The 17929-nt window shown below is 39.8% G+C and overlaps 1 protein-coding gene across 1 annotated transcript in view; it reads left to right on the forward strand.

The window, feature by feature from the left end:
* Positions 1–12543, forward strand: part of rasa3 (RAS p21 protein activator 3) — a 37653-nt gene extending 25110 nt beyond the window's left edge. Inside the window, exons 6-24 of the mRNA XM_080025112.1 lie at positions 160–240; positions 364–436; positions 2108–2181; positions 2282–2386; positions 3293–3449; positions 3585–3733; positions 4153–4267; positions 4413–4487; positions 4603–4726; positions 6264–6370; positions 6850–6927; positions 7680–7757; positions 8002–8075; positions 10263–10369; positions 11045–11127; positions 11244–11452; positions 11547–11650; positions 11745–11928; positions 12354–12543. Coding sequence (XP_079881238.1) covers positions 160–240; positions 364–436; positions 2108–2181; positions 2282–2386; positions 3293–3449; positions 3585–3733; positions 4153–4267; positions 4413–4487; positions 4603–4726; positions 6264–6370; positions 6850–6927; positions 7680–7757; positions 8002–8075; positions 10263–10369; positions 11045–11127; positions 11244–11452; positions 11547–11650; positions 11745–11928; positions 12354–12429 — 2053 coding nt within the window. The 3' untranslated portion in view covers positions 12430–12543. The remainder of the gene's footprint in view (positions 1–159; positions 241–363; positions 437–2107; positions 2182–2281; positions 2387–3292; positions 3450–3584; positions 3734–4152; positions 4268–4412; positions 4488–4602; positions 4727–6263; positions 6371–6849; positions 6928–7679; positions 7758–8001; positions 8076–10262; positions 10370–11044; positions 11128–11243; positions 11453–11546; positions 11651–11744; positions 11929–12353) is intronic.
* Positions 12544–17929: the final 5386 nt, after the last annotated feature.

The following is a 17929-nucleotide window of genomic DNA, read 5'->3' on the forward strand; positions in this document are numbered from 1 at the left end:
GTGTGTGTGTGTGTGTGTGTGTGTGTGTGTGTGTGTGTGTGTGTGTGTGTGTGTGTGTGTGTGTATGCACATTGATGTGCTTATTCATTAACGGTCTGTGTGTGTGTGTGTGTGTGTGTGTGTGTGTGTGTGTGTGTGTGTGTGTGTGTGTTTCTACAGAGTGTTGGAGTGCCAAGGTCTTCCGATCGTCAATGGCCAATGTGATCCCTACGCTGCTGTCTCCTTACTGGGACCTTCAAGGTCAGATCTCCAACACGATTGAAGAAGATTTCATGGGTCCCCCTAACAGAACTTTGTTAATTTCTTGTTAAACTTTGGAGAAACGTGTGGTTTGATCTCCTCCTGCCTTTCTGCCTCTCTCAGGTCAGAAGCCAAGAAGACCAAAGTGAAGAGGAAAACAAACAATCCACAGTTTGACGAGATTTTCTATTTTGAGGTGTGTGATGTTTAACATTATCTAGTCTGTCATTGTAGGCATGTGTTTTCATGTTGGACACGAGTCAAAGTTAGAGAGATGGTAAGCAGGGTTCCTACCTACAGATCCTTAACAAGTCTTAACAGACATTCAACTAATTCATCTTCAAATAAAGCCTTACCTGGTCTTAAAGGTGTCTTGAATCTGCCTTTCAGAAAAAATGCTAAAACATTATATCTATAAAAGAAGAGCACATTTGTCCACAGGCAACAATTCAGCAACATGTTTTAAACTTGCATACTAAAACATGTCCATAGACAACAACAAAAAAACTTTGACAAAAAACACTTTGAGACACAAAGTCTCTCTGTTAAATCTCGCAAATGATTCTTCTTATTTACATACATACACAAAGTACATATTTTGTGTGTTTGCTGCCTTCCTTCTGCTGTCCTTTTCTATGCTCCTCAGGTCCATCTGCTCCAATATTAACTTAACTTTACATTTTACCTGGACAAGCTGTAATGTAATCATTATCATGAGCTGCAGTACACACGTTAAAATACACAACCCTGTTAGCCAATTATCTCTTAAAGTTCTACAACTAGCTAGCATAAAAAAACTGAATTCATCTAAATGTGATACATATTCATAATTTGGTTGCTGTTTCTTTTTTATCTCTGAATTATTCAGAGTATCTTTGAGTTACTAAATATAACACTAATATTTGCAAATATACAAACACATGCAATTGATTGGCTTGTATATGTCTATTGAATTCATTTAAGGTTTTGTAGCAATGAATGAGTCCTTCAAACACATTTTTTCTCACTAAATGTCTTTTTAAAAACACATCACAGTTTACATTCATCCATAGTCATGAGTTTATATTTAGAGATATTTTTCCTACACACACAAACTCCCTTTCACACACACCCGCTAACCCCCTCCCCCCTCCATTAACCCCTCACTCTTCTGACATTTTTGTGTGGACCCTCCCCCTGGCCTCCCTGCTGCCGCACTGCAAGACAGCAGGACAAGAGTATGATTGAGTCGGACAAACCAACCAAACAATCTGGCCCATTGATTTCTATCCGACAAGACCATTTCATGAATTCCCCACAACCACATGAGCAGGACTCGGCATACCCTGTGGTGCTCTCTGCCTGCAACCCCCCTCTGTCACGCACAGTGGTCCACATGCAAAAGACAGGCCAACTAGCATGTCTATCCATTATGTAGTTGTCCTTTTATTGTTTTACAATTTCTATGTTGTATTTGCTACAAACCTGTACTACTGCCACATTGTGACTGCCGATAACTCCCATCTGCTAGTTAGTTGGAGCTTTGATTTTGATTTGGGTCAAGGCTAATGTTGGCCTCATTAAAAACAAAACAGCTACTCATTTCAACAAAACAACAACATTCCTATTTTTTGGAGTCAGAGGTGATATTTTCAGATAAGATCTACATGGCCCGGTTAAAAATTTTAAAAATTATATTAAATTCACCATCATAGACGACAAAGTAAAAACCTTAACTCCTCACTTTTGAGAAGCTGAACCCATTGCCTAAAATGATGAATCCACTAACTGCTTCAGCTCCACTAGCCCAGTTTATTTTCGGGATATAGATACTGCGACTTATTGTCTCCTTTACGATTTTTATGTTTACCGTGTCTCCATTTTCTAGGTGACACGGCCGTTAAGCTACACAAAGCGCCACTTTGATGTTGAAGAAGAGGATGTAGACAAGCTGGCACTGAGGTGAGCCAGTATTAGTTGTTGCTTTGAGGACTGTGTGTGTCGTGCCATCAGTGCTGAACTTCTCACCATGTCTGAACTGTCCCCTTTGCTTTATGTTTAGGGTGGATCTGTGGAACGCCAGCAACATGAAGTTTGGAGATGAGTTCCTGGGTGGTGTGCGTGTTCCTCTCCGGGTTTTGGGTCAGGCAGGGGTCCATGACGCATGGTGAGAAGAACATCACACACACACACACACATACACACACACCATAATTTCCTTTCACACTCTCCCCTCAATCATTATATGACTGCTTTATGGTTTTTTACACTCTGAACAATTGCAGCACTGTGTTCCTGCTGGCTGGGGTTGGCTCGATTGATTTCATTATCATTGACATTTTGAGTATGTGTTGCCATAGCAACAACTTAGCCATAGCAACAACTATCAACACTTACAACAGCCTGCTCTAAAGTTTTTATTTAACCCAGGTAAAACATCGCTGAGCCAACAGAGCCTGTTTTTGACTCAGACCACATGTTTCTTTTGGAAAACGTTAACACTTTGAATGTTGGGAGCGCTGCCTTTGAAATCTGAAGAGAATTCAAATTTGGCAGCCAGTGCAGACTTATTCACAGTGGAATTATCATTCCCCTTACATTTAATGAAAATGTATTCAGTAACATGGGGCAGTTCAATTCCTTAATTTTTTGGCCCAGTTTAAGTCTCCGCAACAAACACATTTACATATTATGACCTAATGAAGTTGATATGTCAAATGTCTTGGCAAAAAGTTGGTCAACATAGAGCAACATTAGCTTTCAGTTGGAGTTGTGTTTGTTGCTGACAGAGGATTGTATATTTTTTTGCTTTTCACTGGAAACACAAGACAGCTGGAAATTGGTTGTTGCCTGGTGGTTTAACCAAAATGATTCGCTAACAGAAGCTAAAAGCTCCCTGGGCTTAAAGCTGATGGGAACTGCAGAGTTGAGGGGAACAGTGCGACCGTTAACTACTCTTTTAACAACATTTAAGGACTAACTTTGAAAACATTGAGACACATTGGGATCAGTGAGAAGATCTGATTGGTCTAAGACCGATCTAAGAGCTTCTATTACTCTTTCTCTTCTTCAGGTACTATCTCCAGCCCAGAGAGAATGGAGGGAAGTCAGTGAAGGTAGAGGAGCTCGGCTCTCTGCGCCTGAACATCGTTTACACCGAGGACCATGTCTTCCCCTCCGAACACTACACTCCCCTCAGAGATCTGCTGCTGCACTCCGCTAACGTAGGGGTGAGTACTGTAGACGTACTGTAGACGTAGCCTACTGTATGTTAGCATCCTGCAGCATCTTGCACTGTCAACTTGCCTAACACTTAAACCGGTTCTAATTCTAACATGTTTCCCTCATCATTCCTCTCCGTTCAGCCTGTTTCTGCGTCCACCGCTCATATTCTGGGAGAGGTGTGTCGAGAGAAACAAGAGGCCGCCATTCCCCTCGTGCGTCTGTTTCTTCACTACGGCAAGATTGTGCCTTTCATCAGCGCCATCGCTCACGCTGAAGTCAACCGAACACAGTGAGCGGCTCCTTTTGATTAACACCAGAAACCACAGAATTAACAAATAGTACTTGTCGTCGCTATACAGTTGCATAAATCCCTGATCTCCCATTTTGTGGACGTCTTATAACGTTTTTTTTTATCACAGCAGAATTTCCACATTTAAAAGATAAGACTGTTTAGCTTCATATCCGTTAGTTCGTCTGAATGTTGTTTTGGAATGAATGTCACTTCTAAATCAGGCGCAGATGTATTCTTGAATCACCATAGTTTGTCTATTAGAGATAATTCATTACAGGGACTGTAACTTGCTTAGCATTTGGATTTGACTGTGAAAATATTGGCAGCCACAGGAATGTCGTTGCTTACATGTTGTTTATGAAGCTGCAGTTATGGAACATGAACTCAGAGGAACATGCCCTGCCCTCTATGTGTAGGGATCCTAACACCATTTTCCGGGGAAACTCGCTGACTTCCAAGTGCATCGATGAGACCATGAAGCTGGCAGGAATGCACTATCTGCAGGTCACACTCAAACCAATCATAGATGAGGTATGCAACCATTCAGAGTATACGTATGGGATGTGACAGCCCATTTGTCTCTTGAATTGAGTCACGTCTTTAGCAACACGCAGAATATTGAGCTAAATCAGTTGTGAGTGGATATTTTCAAACGCCCTTTAATAAATTGTCACAGATCTGCGCCGAACACAAACCCTGTGAAATCGACCCGGTCAAGCTCAAAGAGTCGGAGAACCTAGAGACCAACAGGGTGAGAAGATGAGTGTGTGTGTGTATGTGTGTGTGTGTGTGTGTGTGTCTGTGTGTGTGTATGTGTGTGTGTCACTTTATTATGTGACATATCTGCCCCTCCTCTTCTTCCTCAGGAAAACCTTCTTCATTATGTAGACCGCATCTTCAACGTCATCACCACCTCTGGCGTACGCTGTCCCACGGTCATGTGTGACATCTTCTTCTCTCTGAGAGAGTCTGCCGCAACCCGTTTCCAAGGTAACTCACCACCTGAATGAATTGCGTGAGATGGAAGAGAGAAAGCGAGCCACTAATAAAGGAACAGGAAATAGACAATAAAATAGAACAGGATGTGCAAGATGTCCAAGGACACTTTATTCTGTTTGTGCTCTGCTATTTGTCCAACCTGAAAACTATTAAGCCTCCTGCACACTTATGTGTGGAGTACTTACTCCCAGTCGCATGCTGCCCCCTGTCGGCCGTCACAGAGCACTGCAGGCATAGGAGGAACAAGCAAAAAAAGAAATATACATTGTTGCTGTCAAAAATTTGGGGGGCAATATGAAAACAAACAAATATATCAGTAACGTTGTTGCCCACTGAGGAAAATGGGGATTTGTGATATTAGACTTAGTAAATAAAACGGATTTGATTTTATAGGCCTACCTCTATATGCTTTTAAATAACATATCTGTGTGCAAAAATGTGTGTACACTGAAAACAAATTCTACAAGCAATAATAACTATATAAAATATAACAACATTTCATACATAAACAGCCAACTCAGTATTTTGCAGTTCCCAGAGGGGTGTACTACGAAGCGAGATTAACGGCTGAGCTTGGTCTGTTGAGTCTACTGGAAGTGGAATATTATATGCAAATTTGTCTGGATGAAAATATTCACAAACCGTCGTAAAGCCTACAAGTAGACTTCGCTCCAAATCCCAAATGCACACGGTGACGTAGGGAAGGAGAAATCGTGCCCAGGCCACGAGCAGTGTGAGCACAGGCCAGTGGGGGAGTGGGGAAGGGGGGCAATCGTGCTGGAGCACGGAACAGGCAAACTTGCCTACTGTGAGTGCGCCCTGAGTGGGACTAGCCTACAGTGTAAAAATATAGCAAAGTCAGCCTTTATAGTGTACATTAAATGGTGTAGTGTTTAAATCTTCTGTCTCAAGTTTGACGTTTAATTCCTTTTAATGTCACGTTATGCACAGGGGGAACGATCGGTAAAATAAATGAATAGCCTATTTTCTGACCGCATTCCACTCTTTCCTTATTTGCAGTTACAGTTTTGCTTTAAGCTTTCTGTCTGTTCTTTGATTATTCAGACTGACAAACTCTTTCTCTTGAATGAGTGAAGTAAGCGGCAAACTTATTATTTTTTATGTCAGCTGGTCGCAATCAGTCCGTTTGTGTAAAGTTAGCTGCACAAGATCACTCCATTTAGTGCGGAAGCGGAGTCAAATGACGGGTCAAAAGTCCCCATTCATGGGGACGCGCACAGAGCCTGAAGCTGAAACCCTCGTTCAACATAAGAGGTTGATAACCGCCTTCGTGGTACCGGTCAGCTCTAAGCGAGGGTTTGTGTTATGTTGAACCAGATCAAGAAAAGAGAGTCAGGCTCTGTTGAGTTTGCTTCGTAGTATACCCCCTCAGTAAAACAATATGGAACAAATGTTTTTCAGCCACACTGACTATTCATATGTGATGTTTGTTGATGCAATTAAAGTAAGTATAGTGTGTTTGATAAATCCCTGTTTCTTTGGGTTGTTGTTTTTTTTTAACGTCTAGTTGACCAAGATGTCCGATACACAGCAGTGAGCAGTTTTATTTTCTTGCGTTTCTTCGCACCAGCGATCCTTTCCCCCAACTTGTTCCATTTACGGCCGCACCATCCAGTGAGTCTGATTTTTTTTTTATCACAAGCAACCAACGTTTGCTTTAAGAATGGAAAGATCAAAGATTGTATTGTGAATCGTGATTAACATTGACATTGCAATTCTTCAATTCACTGATTTTCACAACAACAACAAAAACAGGTGTTTCCTTTCTGTGATGCAATATATTCATTTCTTAACTATAAGTCTAAGGTAGTGTGATTCCAGTGTGTTTTGGAGCCATTTTAAAAAGGTTTCAGAATATTTTGATAACTATTTGGATATTGTTGTTGATCACGATTATTTTTGTCAGGATAACCGTGATATGAAATTTTCATTCTGTGCCATGCCTAACATATAAACATGTGCAAATATCCCCTCTGTGAAAAATATCTTGGAAAGCTTGTTTTTGATTATATCAAACATTCTATTTCTGATCAGAGTTTCTTATTTGAATTATTCATGTTTCATGTCATTCATTATTATTCACGTCTACCTAGGATCCTGCCACCTCTCGAACCCTCACCCTCATCTCTAAGACCATCCAAACACTGGGGAGTCTTGCCAAGTCTAAATCTGTGAGTTTTTCGATGTGGTGTTATTCTATTTTCATTCCTGTGACCAAACAAAAGGGGAGAACGGGGTAATTTGTCACACGGGTAGGTTGTCACAATCGTTATATCTCGGAACCAGAAGGCGCTGTCTGTTACATTTTGGTATGTAAATATCCACAACTGGGATCAGAGGTCACCTACATAGTCTTCCTTGGAGTTAGACTGCTGCATTTGAGGTGAAAGGACTGTTAGTGTTTTTCATGTCAAATTGAAAATATTTAGCTCCTCAGTATTTTTCTTCTAGGCTTTTACACAATGGGTTTATAACAAAACACTTTTTACCCTAAAAAAGTGTGAAGGGTAAGCTATAGTTTAGATTGTTTTTAGCAAGCTAATTAGTTGTCATATGGTTGTTGGCCTTGATGCTAGCAATAAATTCCAGTTGGGGTTGGTTGTCACAATTTTTGGGGGGTTGGTTGTCACATGTTATCCAAAGGGTGCAACCAGGAAAGGAACCCAATAACAAAAGAAAATGTCAAGCTGTATCCTCACTGACACCACAGAGAAGGAGATAATTGACATTAACACCTTAAGCTTCAATTTAATGTAGGAATGACCATTGAAAGATGTTTAGGTGATGAGCAATTCTCACTAGAGTAAAAAGTGTGCCTACTTACCCCGGTCTCCCCTACTTCATATATGTTTTTCAGTCTAAACTCAAAATCCTCTCTCTCTCACTCTCTCTCTCTCTATTCTTTTTGTAAATTCATTTTCAGGCTAATTTCAAAGAGTCTTACATGGCTGCATTTTATGACTACTTCAATGAGCAGAAATATGCCGATGCTGTGAAGAATGTGAGTGTTCAGCCCGTTTGTGTTACACACAATTAAATCTCTGCCATTTTGACAAGCAATCACATACTCTCTGTATTGTACGTCATACAAAGATAAATGGACAATGAAGTGTGTTTCTTAACAAGACTGGAGACATTTTGAAAAGAACGGAAGAAGTTGAGTGGATATTTGGATGTGGAAGCGTGGTTTGACCAGAATAAATATGCTGATATTTAAGACCTCTTTTACTTCCCTCCCTTCTCAGTTCCTGGACCTGATCTCCACCTCTGGCAAGTGGGATCAGAAGAGCATTGAGACACCAATCATGCTCAAAGAGGGGTAAGGAACTTATTATGAACTTATTCATGGATAGAAAACCCTCAAAATATACAAACTTGTATACCTTAAAAAAACGGCTCCCCTCATATCACTGCTAAAAAGACATACATTAGATTCATTTTAATGCTACTAACGCAGGTTACTTTTTTTTTACCACAGTGTTACGGTGCTCTTGTCAATTGTTTCTAATAGTTTGATACCACTCACTTTTTGTACAGTTCGATTCCATTTCTGTACGAATTACAAAAAAAAATGCTTTGCTGCATCGAACAGAGCCACAGTAGCTTTTTCCAGCCTTTATGCTAAGCTAAGCTAAGCCGAGTGGTATGGGTATCAATTTTCTCGCCCAACTCTCTGCGAGAAAGGCAACAAGTGCATTTCCCAAATTCAAACTGATCCTTTAAGTCGTCACTAAAGTGGAGTTTGAATTTTTACTTGTAGACTACATGTTTGTTTCATTTCCAAAGTGGACGGTAAAGATACACAGCGCTTTCTTACAACACATAGGGCCTTTTGTTTTTGCTGATATCTCATGAGGCTGTAAACTGGGAGGTGAGTTATCCAGCCGACGATAGTTCATCAAACATCCCCACCCTCTTTTGTTTTCTGCTACCGATGCGTAGGAGTGTAAAACTCACTATAAAGAGGGTTGATGGGAAGGGGTCAAAAGGCACGAAGGGCAGGTAAGAGCTTCTCTATATAAAGGCTTTGCCCTTGTGACCCCCCCTGTGTGTGCACTGTAAAACCCCCAACCCCACCTCCCTGTCCAAATCAAGCCGGCCATTTTCTTCTCTTTCACCTCCATCATGCGCTACCGTAGATGCTGCTGCACTTTACTTTATATCTGGCCTGTATACAAGCAACCTATCAAGCGACTGTGAGACTGCCTAGTGCCTACATGGCAGTACTGACGGTGCACAGTGACAGTGATGGTATAAAGTAAAGTGTTGACCTTTAGGCCTGCTTACCTAGGAGGCGTCTCTAGTGCTGATAGGCCTTCTGGTCTCCCCCCCCCCCCCCCACCCACATGCTTGGTGTGACAGTGACAGCAGGGGTTGAATGCTGTACATACATTTCTGGGATCGTAGAGCTGCCTGCACCCTGACTGACCGCTAATTACCTGACTATTATATCCTTTGTCCAGACTGCGAGCACATTGCTATCATACACATTAAGGTTTCGAACACAGCTCCTGGCGTTATGGCAGATTTGGAACCAGCACGTTCTTGGCTAGATAGTGTGAAAAGAGAACATGTCTTCCTGTGGGAGAGTAGTAACTTTTGTGTTTATGACCTTTGTGCTTCATATTATATTTCATATATCCCTTGGCCTTCAAACTCCAAAAGATAAACATCCTGGTGTTTTCTCTCCCTTTAAGGACCAAGCCAGTGGTTTTTACATGTTTTAGCCTATTAACAATACCTTATAAGTGTCAGGCACCCATTGGTTTCTTTTCTTTATTCGATGCGAAAATGAACTTGTATAGATCGGAAAATTTTGTAAACCAATCCATCACAATTGACTTTGCATGTGTTTCTTTATTATTTGGAAGTTGCAAGCTGACAAGCACAGCATCTGGCGATCGAACCCAGAATTTAAAAACATAAGCTCATACATTGTTTAATTTGATGGATTAGCTTTCTCAAGTTTCCAGTCCCTGCAGGTTGATTTTCATAATGTACTCAAGGAAACTGAACCAGGGGCTGTTTGAAAGGCAGGAAATCTGTCTAAATTCCTGGTGTATGATTTGGCAAATAGTCTGAATTGATTATTACTCAATTTGTAGGTAATGGGGTAAAATGTGCAAAAACACAGGCGCCTATGATCTGCTGACCCATCTCCTTTTATGAACTCATAGACTGTAAAATCTATGAGTGCTGTACCGAAGTGCTTTTAAATGTACAGCAGCGATGAATACAAAGAACCTGCAAGCATGTCAATGGAATGCTAACTGTAGACTGCACAGGATCAACCCTGAAAGAATGACGTTTTTATGTATGTTTTGTTCTAAGTACTTAATCCATACTTGTATGCATTCAGGCACTGTGCACTTTTGCACTGTAGACATAAATATTGTCTTAGAATGCATTGTGCCAGAGAAATAAAAAACATCTCTTGACTTATTTAAACATTTTCTGTGGACGCTGTAGGTTCTCAACGCTATTTCTCTCACTTGTTTCTCCACAGATTTATGATAAAGCGAGCACAAGGAAGGAACCGCTTTGGAATGAAGAACTTCAAAAAGAGATGGTTTCGCCTCACCAACCACGAGTTCACCTACCACAAAACCAAAGGTGAGCTCAGAGGGTTTTTCCGCCGCTCCCTCGTCTGTTCATGTCGTTGGTTTGTGCTCGAGTAAGAATCGGCAGGAGGGAGAGAATTTAGCTGACTGTTCATTTAGCCTGAACACATGTGGTGGAGATTCAGTTACAGAGCAGAAAAAACACATCCAAACAACCTCCGGCCATGACATATGCTTAAGCCGTTTTCTAATCTTGTTTTTGAAAGTGCTACTGAAATGAGTTGTTAGGCACAATAGGAAATGTTTTAATCTTTTGTTGTTCGTTTTAATTGTGCTTTTGATGTACACTGTTGTGAGGGAAAGAGGGGGGCATCATCATCATCATCATCACGAATAATTGTCAATACATCTGCTGAGATATCATAAGAAAGAGACAAATTCTTCATATAGAACTTGTCGGAGAAGCATTGTGTTTTTAGGTTTTCCTCAGTATCAAAGTAATCCAAGGATAGTTTTTGGTACATCCATGGGTGCACTGCAAACTAATCCTGCATACCTTTTAAGGATATCAGTTTACTGAAATGTAAACATATACAAGCTAACATATGGAATTGGGATACAGGGATACAAATTAATAATGTAGTTATTCAAGTTAAAAATGTAATTATCACTTTCTCACATACTTTTTGTAATTTTTCATGTCTGATGCGTTTCCTTTTATCTCCAGGTGAGGGAGCTTTGTGCAGCATTCCCATAGAGAACATCCTGGCTGTGGAGAGGCTTGAGGAGGAGTCATTCAAGATGAAAAATGTAAGAACCACCCCACACAGCAACCCCTTACAAAGTCTTTGAGCATTGTGGGCCCAATCAACCTACAAGTACTTAGATTGTTGCCTAACTTGCCTTCCCTTTTTCCCCTCCTCCAGATGTTCCAGGTCATCCAGCCAGAGCGGGCTCTCTACATCCAGGCCAACAACTGTGTGGAGGCGCGAGACTGGATCGACATCCTGACCAAAGTCAGCCAGTGCAACCGCAAACGTCTGAGCACCTACCATCCATCAGCCTACCTCAACGGCCACTGGCTCTGCTGCAAGCTCTCAGCAGACACTGCTTCGGGCTGTACGCCATGCACTGGGTACGTCACACGCTGAGAAAATGTCCAGCTTCAAGGTTGATCTTTTGTTTTGGTTCCTACTCTCTCAATCTCCTGTATGCATCTGTTTTTTCAGCTGTCTCCCAGCAAACATCCAGCTGGACGTTGATGGAGACAGAGAGACTGAGAGGATTTATTCCCTGTTCAGCACTTACATGACCAAACTGATCAAGATGCAAGGTCAGAAAATAACTGAAATATTGTCACTGTTTTTAGGATGCAGGTTACAGCATTACATATGTAATGTTTTTATCCATGTTTATTTTTTGTATAGAGGCCTGCGGCAGTAAGTCTGTGTACGACGGGCCTGAACAGGAGGAGTATTCCAGCTTTGTCATCGATGACCCACAGGAAACGTACAAAACCCTCAAAATGATCGTGTCTGCCGTGCAGACCTTGGAGCAGCAGCACACCAAGTACAAACGGGACAAGTTCAAGAAGACAAAGATAGGCAGCCAGTATGTGTTTTTTGTTTATTTATGCCTGTACTTACATCTTGTTATGTGACTACAACTATTATATGTATATTGCAAATTGCAATGGAGGCTAATAACTGCAGAAAAAAACTGAGTTAATTACTTAGGAACTTCCTTTTTGGGCCAGCAGGTGGAGCAGTCGTGCAGTCCACAATTGGCATCGTCATTAATTTTTAACATTTACAAAGTATGTTGGACTTTAAAGCTAGCACTTTTAACGTATTGAGTTACTCTAAAACCATAAATTTTATCTGGATTTCCGAGCACAGTCACTTCGGGTTCAGTTCAGACCTTTGTGGATATTTTTTCTCCTCTAATCACCTAACGATCTTGACAGAAAATGTAGTTTTTTTTCCCTTTTTAAATGCCTTTCTGTAATCTCACTGTTGTTCTCTTTGTTTCCTCAGGGAGCATCCGATTGGAGACAAGAGTTTTCAGTGCTACATCCGCCAGCAGTCTGAGAGCTCCACCTACTCCATTTAAACACGGGCCTGTGTCTCTGATGTCCAGAACCAGCATATATGTGTTTACTGCAAAGAAATCCATCTATAAAAAATGCTCTGTGTCTAGTTTTGAATTTTGTATCTGAAAACAAGATTTTGAACAGACCGAAATAGATGGCCTACTATTCTGCAGTGTCTCAAGGTGCATCGCTCCAAATTTGGAGAAAACGAAACTCTGATCGGTAAGAAAAAAAAGGGGAACAGTTGTGTTGGATTGGATACGAATGAAGAGATAAATACACCACACCATCTACTTGGAACTCCTTTCTGTGATGTGACGAGAGAACAAACAAACGTTTTCACTGGACAGTTTTGACAGTGACCAACACGCACTTTAATCGCCTCCAAAATCTATGGTTGAACAAGCCTCGCAGCACACTTTCTTAGAAAAAAGCTTGTTTTATCTTATTTTATTTTTATTTTGGTTATTTTAATGGTTGTTGAATTGTTCCGTTGTATTTCACTCCAGAAAGAAGGAGGACTGTATTTTCCCCCCTCTTAGGGTGGCGTTGTCCCCATGTACATGTTTTTTTCTTTTCGTTTTCTTTTTGGTTTTGTCCCCAACGTCCTCAGGAAGGCTCTGAAGGTCGAGGACACACAAGAAGGGATTGTCAGGACCAAGAACAGCCGAGAGCAGCTTGATGTTAGCAATCCCAAATCACTCCACAGACAATTGAATCCCTAATTTTTCACGTTTCATTTTAAGCCTTGTTCTGTTGTGTTTGGATATTGTGCCCCTTGTGTAAAACAGTCCCTGTTTTGTTTATTTCTGCTCACGATGAGTCAAACAAACCCTTTGTATGCTGTTTGAAGGTGTGTTAATCCCTTTGCTTACTGTTGCTAAATTAGTGGATGTCAAATTTCAGCTTCTCTTTAAAGCGAGACAAAAATACACCCCATATGAACAAAGAAATTAGAATATATGTCCAACTTCAAAAGCACTTTCTGTTGATATCAGGGTCAAATGAATCCACTGGGGCCTCAGGTGGAAAATGGGCTATGAGGACCTATTGACTCTCAGAATTAAATTTGAAGTGAGAATTTGTGCATCAAATATACACTCTTTGGCTGCTTTATTGGTTGTTGAATCTCTGACGAACATTCTACCTTTACAACATTTATCATGTTCAGTTTTTGATGACATTTTAAGATATGTGTTATTCAAGCCACCACTGAGTGTATAAAAGTAGCTTTAAGCCATAGTGTTAGGTCCAAAATGCACGGAAAACAGCTCATAATGCAGCTTTTTAGAGGTGCCGACGCCTTTTTCCCAGACATCCAGTAATTGAGCTCAGCTTAGCTAATATCAGCGTTCAACATACCCCTTAAACTGCATTTACACGTCATAAAATGATATGTTTGTTTAACTCTGTGTGAGAAGAAGAAGAAGTAGTAAGTAAAGCCAAACTATCCCTTCCACTATCACAAAGCAGAACCTATGTGTTGGCACAGCTCATTAACAAGGATGTTTTTTATTTTTAAACTTAACTTCTAATTAATCAATATACTAACATTTTAACCAGTCTTGTCTCCAGTTATGATTGTGAAATGGATAGTGTGTTGCTGGTTGTGTTGCCCTGTTGGCTGCCTAATAATGTAGTTCTTCTTTTTTGTGACTTATAGCTCTGTCTTACTTTGGAAAAGGCTGCCCTACATCCCCCTGTAATTTGAAATATTTTAATGCACATTCCTCATGAGAAAAAGGGCCTGCTGTGAATCGAACCGCTCTGCCCCCCCCCCCCCCCCAGAATCTGTTGAAGGTACAGGATTTAATGTTGTTAACAAGTTGTTTTGTTTTCTAAGCATTAGCATCCATAATCATCAGCACTCTCGCCAAACTAGTAGCATGTGAAGTATAGTTGTAGTCACTGCGATCGGTATAGCTTCTGCAAAGACAAACCACAAAAGTTTTTTTAAGTTACCATGTTACCATTTAGTTTTTTAAGTACCTGGTTATGTAGGCTCATGGTGATCACGGGATCCTAAACAGTGCCAGTCATCACTTTTAAAAATATGTCTTTTTCTTGAAAAAAAAACATCCAAAAAATCTTTGTGTAGATATCTTTTGTTGTAACTCTCAAAACGTAATGTTTAGAAAAAAACAGATGAGCAATTGTTCCATCAACATCTTTATTCTTTAGTCGATTATTTTGATCTATAAGGAAGGTTTTCAACTATTGTACTCTCTTTTGTATCTTTTGCATTGTCATACAGAAATCTCGCTGTGTGTCTGAATGGAACGACTGAGGTGTGATTTGTGCAGCCGTGCGTGCTTTTGTGAGTGTGCTTTAGACAGTATGTGCATGAGTGACTTGACATGAAGGGTTGTGTTGCCAATTAAAATGAACCCAGTGTTGCAGGTCAGGAGAGGCAGAGTCCCATTTGTCAAATAAGAGAAAATCACTGCCTGTAATGATACTAAAGACTGTAGTAGCACTGTGGAAACAATGATGCTCTACTCCGGCCTGATGTAGTGTGTCTCCTCATAGAACCACTGTTCCATTTCAAGGAACCTTTGCCAATATATTTCTCCCCCAAAACATTTTTATGGATGTGACACAGTAATAACATTGATGAAAACATTGAGAGACCAACGTTGCTTTAACTTCTCAATGAAACTTCTCTTCTTTTGTTTTGCCATGACCATGGAGACATGGACTCAATTATGAACCGCCAAACAGTTCTGTCTCTCATACCTAATACGGCAATCATATTTATTATCATTTTCAGTAAAAAGGAAAAAAAAATTCCCATAAACACCGGCTGAGTTGGTGGGGTAATGGCAGTTACAGTAACGGCAATTCCTCCGCCCCTAAGCCCGTTTGAATGGCTTTTGCAATAATGGCGTTTCGGCATGCAATAACATGAAGAAACCCTCAATACAACAATGGAATTATCACAAATTAACAACGCACATCTGCTGACCTTTTGCAGCAAAATGCCTCTTTAGATAAACACATATTATAAAGGGAGAACAGTGTATTTTGTACAAATATTTCGAATAAAAAGTATTAAAATAAGCCTGTGCTATGTGTACATAAAACAGATGAATGAATGGTGAAAATGTGATGTGTTTCTCCTGCATAATGAAACCAAGATTAATGCAAATGTAGTGTCCGTGTCATTTGTTAAACAGTTCACTCTGCCTCTGAAAAATGGTCACCAAGAGCTTCATTTTCTTTCAATTAGTATTTTGATAACAATCCTTCAGATGCTCGACTAATGGAGACGTGGTGTCGCAAGTGGGGTCAAAAAGTCTGAGGCCACTTGTCAAGATACTTCTATTTGTGCAGGTGTCAAATTCTAGAGTATAGGGAAAAGACCAACAGCCTTTAGAATATTCCTGACACGTTTCACTGTTGGCTTGACACTGGCCTATTATTCTCTCCTGTTTTATCTACTGTACTTACATAGGGTACTGTAACTGCCATGAATTACACATTTGGATTCATCAGTTTCTGTGAAATGGGGATATTTTTTCTAATAATAATAATAATTGATTGGATTTATATAGCGCTTTTCAAGGTACACAAATATGTGGGGGAAAAAAAAGAAAACAAAAAAAAAAGTTTGAAAGAGTTTGTGTTTTTGATATTAACATCATATTAAGCAAATGTAAGTTATCATACAAAAAAAGGAATACAATTTTTTGGTCTAGATAGTTAATAGCCTACTAATTGAATTAGATCATCTGCCCAACCCAGAGGACCCTGCATAATATTTTATTTTAAATTAATATTCTTATGGAAAATCCATGTGTCTTTCTTCAATAGCTTCTAATTCATCCGACCCAGTGTCTCCAAATTATTTATTCACACAAAATTCCTCATATTTAGGCTCTTAATTTTCCTCTCAAAGTGCACCAGATTCATGCCTTTCACTTTAAAAAGGTACAACACAAGCAGCACTGATTCAACACAGAAAGAGGGCTGCCAGTGCCTACCCAGCTAGCCAAAGCTTGGGAGAGATGATGGTTGCAGCCCCTGATCTCCCATCACCAGTTGACTGGGAGTGGAAGTGGAAGGCCACAGGTGGATGGGAACTTCACTGGGCCGCACTACCAGGATCGATACAGGCCTGTTGTGAACTCCTCTGCTGTGGATTCACAAAAGGGTGCAATGGACAGCGCAAAGCCCTCTGCCACAGACGTGGGCTGTTTTTTCAAAAATAATTATAAATCTGTCAATTACTGTATAGTTATTGAATTCCTTGTATGCCAGATATATGTTTGTATGTAGTTATTAGCATATTGTCCATAGAACCTCCGCATTCCTCATTCTTGTAAAAGTAGGTTTAGGTCCATTTTAAATTTTTATGCAAATGTATTTGGGGTGTTACCTAAAAATTTATGTGAGTAAAGGTTTCTGCTCGCGACTTACCTTGCCTGATACTGGAAAATATGTAAAATTCCGCTAATATTCAATGGTTTTACCATACTTTTGTTCCCTGAATGCCATGTACATGTACTTCAGTAGTTTCCAGCATGTTTTAAATAGTGCCACTGTCTTCCTCATCCTTAAAAATGTAGGATTAGCCACCAGAACCAAGATCCTAGGTGGTCTAGAACCTAAGCTACATGTAAAATAACAACCGTCTGCGGCCATTGCCACCACTGGTGCCATAGGAAAAATTGGTGATGGCCCTATAGCCAAAAATCTTCCATGCTATAACAGTGTGCCAAAGCTCATATTTGTATCATCAAAAGCACAATTCCTTCATATATTGCACCTATCTGCTGGACAGGCCCAAGACTCTAAATTTGAACTACATACACCTATTCCCTGGACTGTAGGAATGGGAGTAGGACTATGTAGTCAAAATTCTAGGTTAGTTAGTTAGTTTAATAGTTAGGTACTGCTAAACAGTTAAATGTTTACTACATTTATTAGTTTATTTAATAATAAAAAAAGACAATATAGATGTAATACATTTTTTTTGCTGTTTTTCGCTGTTTTTGTCCAGAAAAACAGGGAAAATGTACTTTAATGTTAAAAATAACTCTTTTACTGAATTCCCTGAGTCAGAATTATATGGAAAAATGTGTTAATTTGCCTCTGTATGTTTTTTTCTTCAAAAGTTATGCTTTCTTTAATTTTGCTGTTTTCATTTTCGAAATTGGTAAATGTATAATAAACTGTTAAAAATAAACCACAAAACCCCTTAGTTCAGCCTGTTACCTGGCAGAATCTTAAAATGGACACTTCAAGGATTAGAAAAAAACAGGTTGCAAAAAAAAGCCACCCTATGCGCGTGGACCTATTCTTCCATCTAGACTATAAAGGAAGCAGGATTAAACCACTGGATTAAGATGTTCAAATGTATTTAAAAAAACAAAAACATAGGCTACTTAAATAAAGATGTTCAAATGTTTTTTTTTTTTTAAACGCACAAAGATGTTTAGAATGTTTCAAAAATATGTTTAAAATGTGTAAAATAATGAAAAGACCTTTCAAAACACACAGGGATTAAGAACTTTTTTG

Source organism: Ammodytes marinus (assembly GCF_949987685.1).
Source record: "Ammodytes marinus genome assembly, chromosome: 1".
Classification (NCBI taxonomy): Eukaryota; Metazoa; Chordata; class Actinopteri; order Uranoscopiformes; family Ammodytidae; genus Ammodytes; species Ammodytes marinus.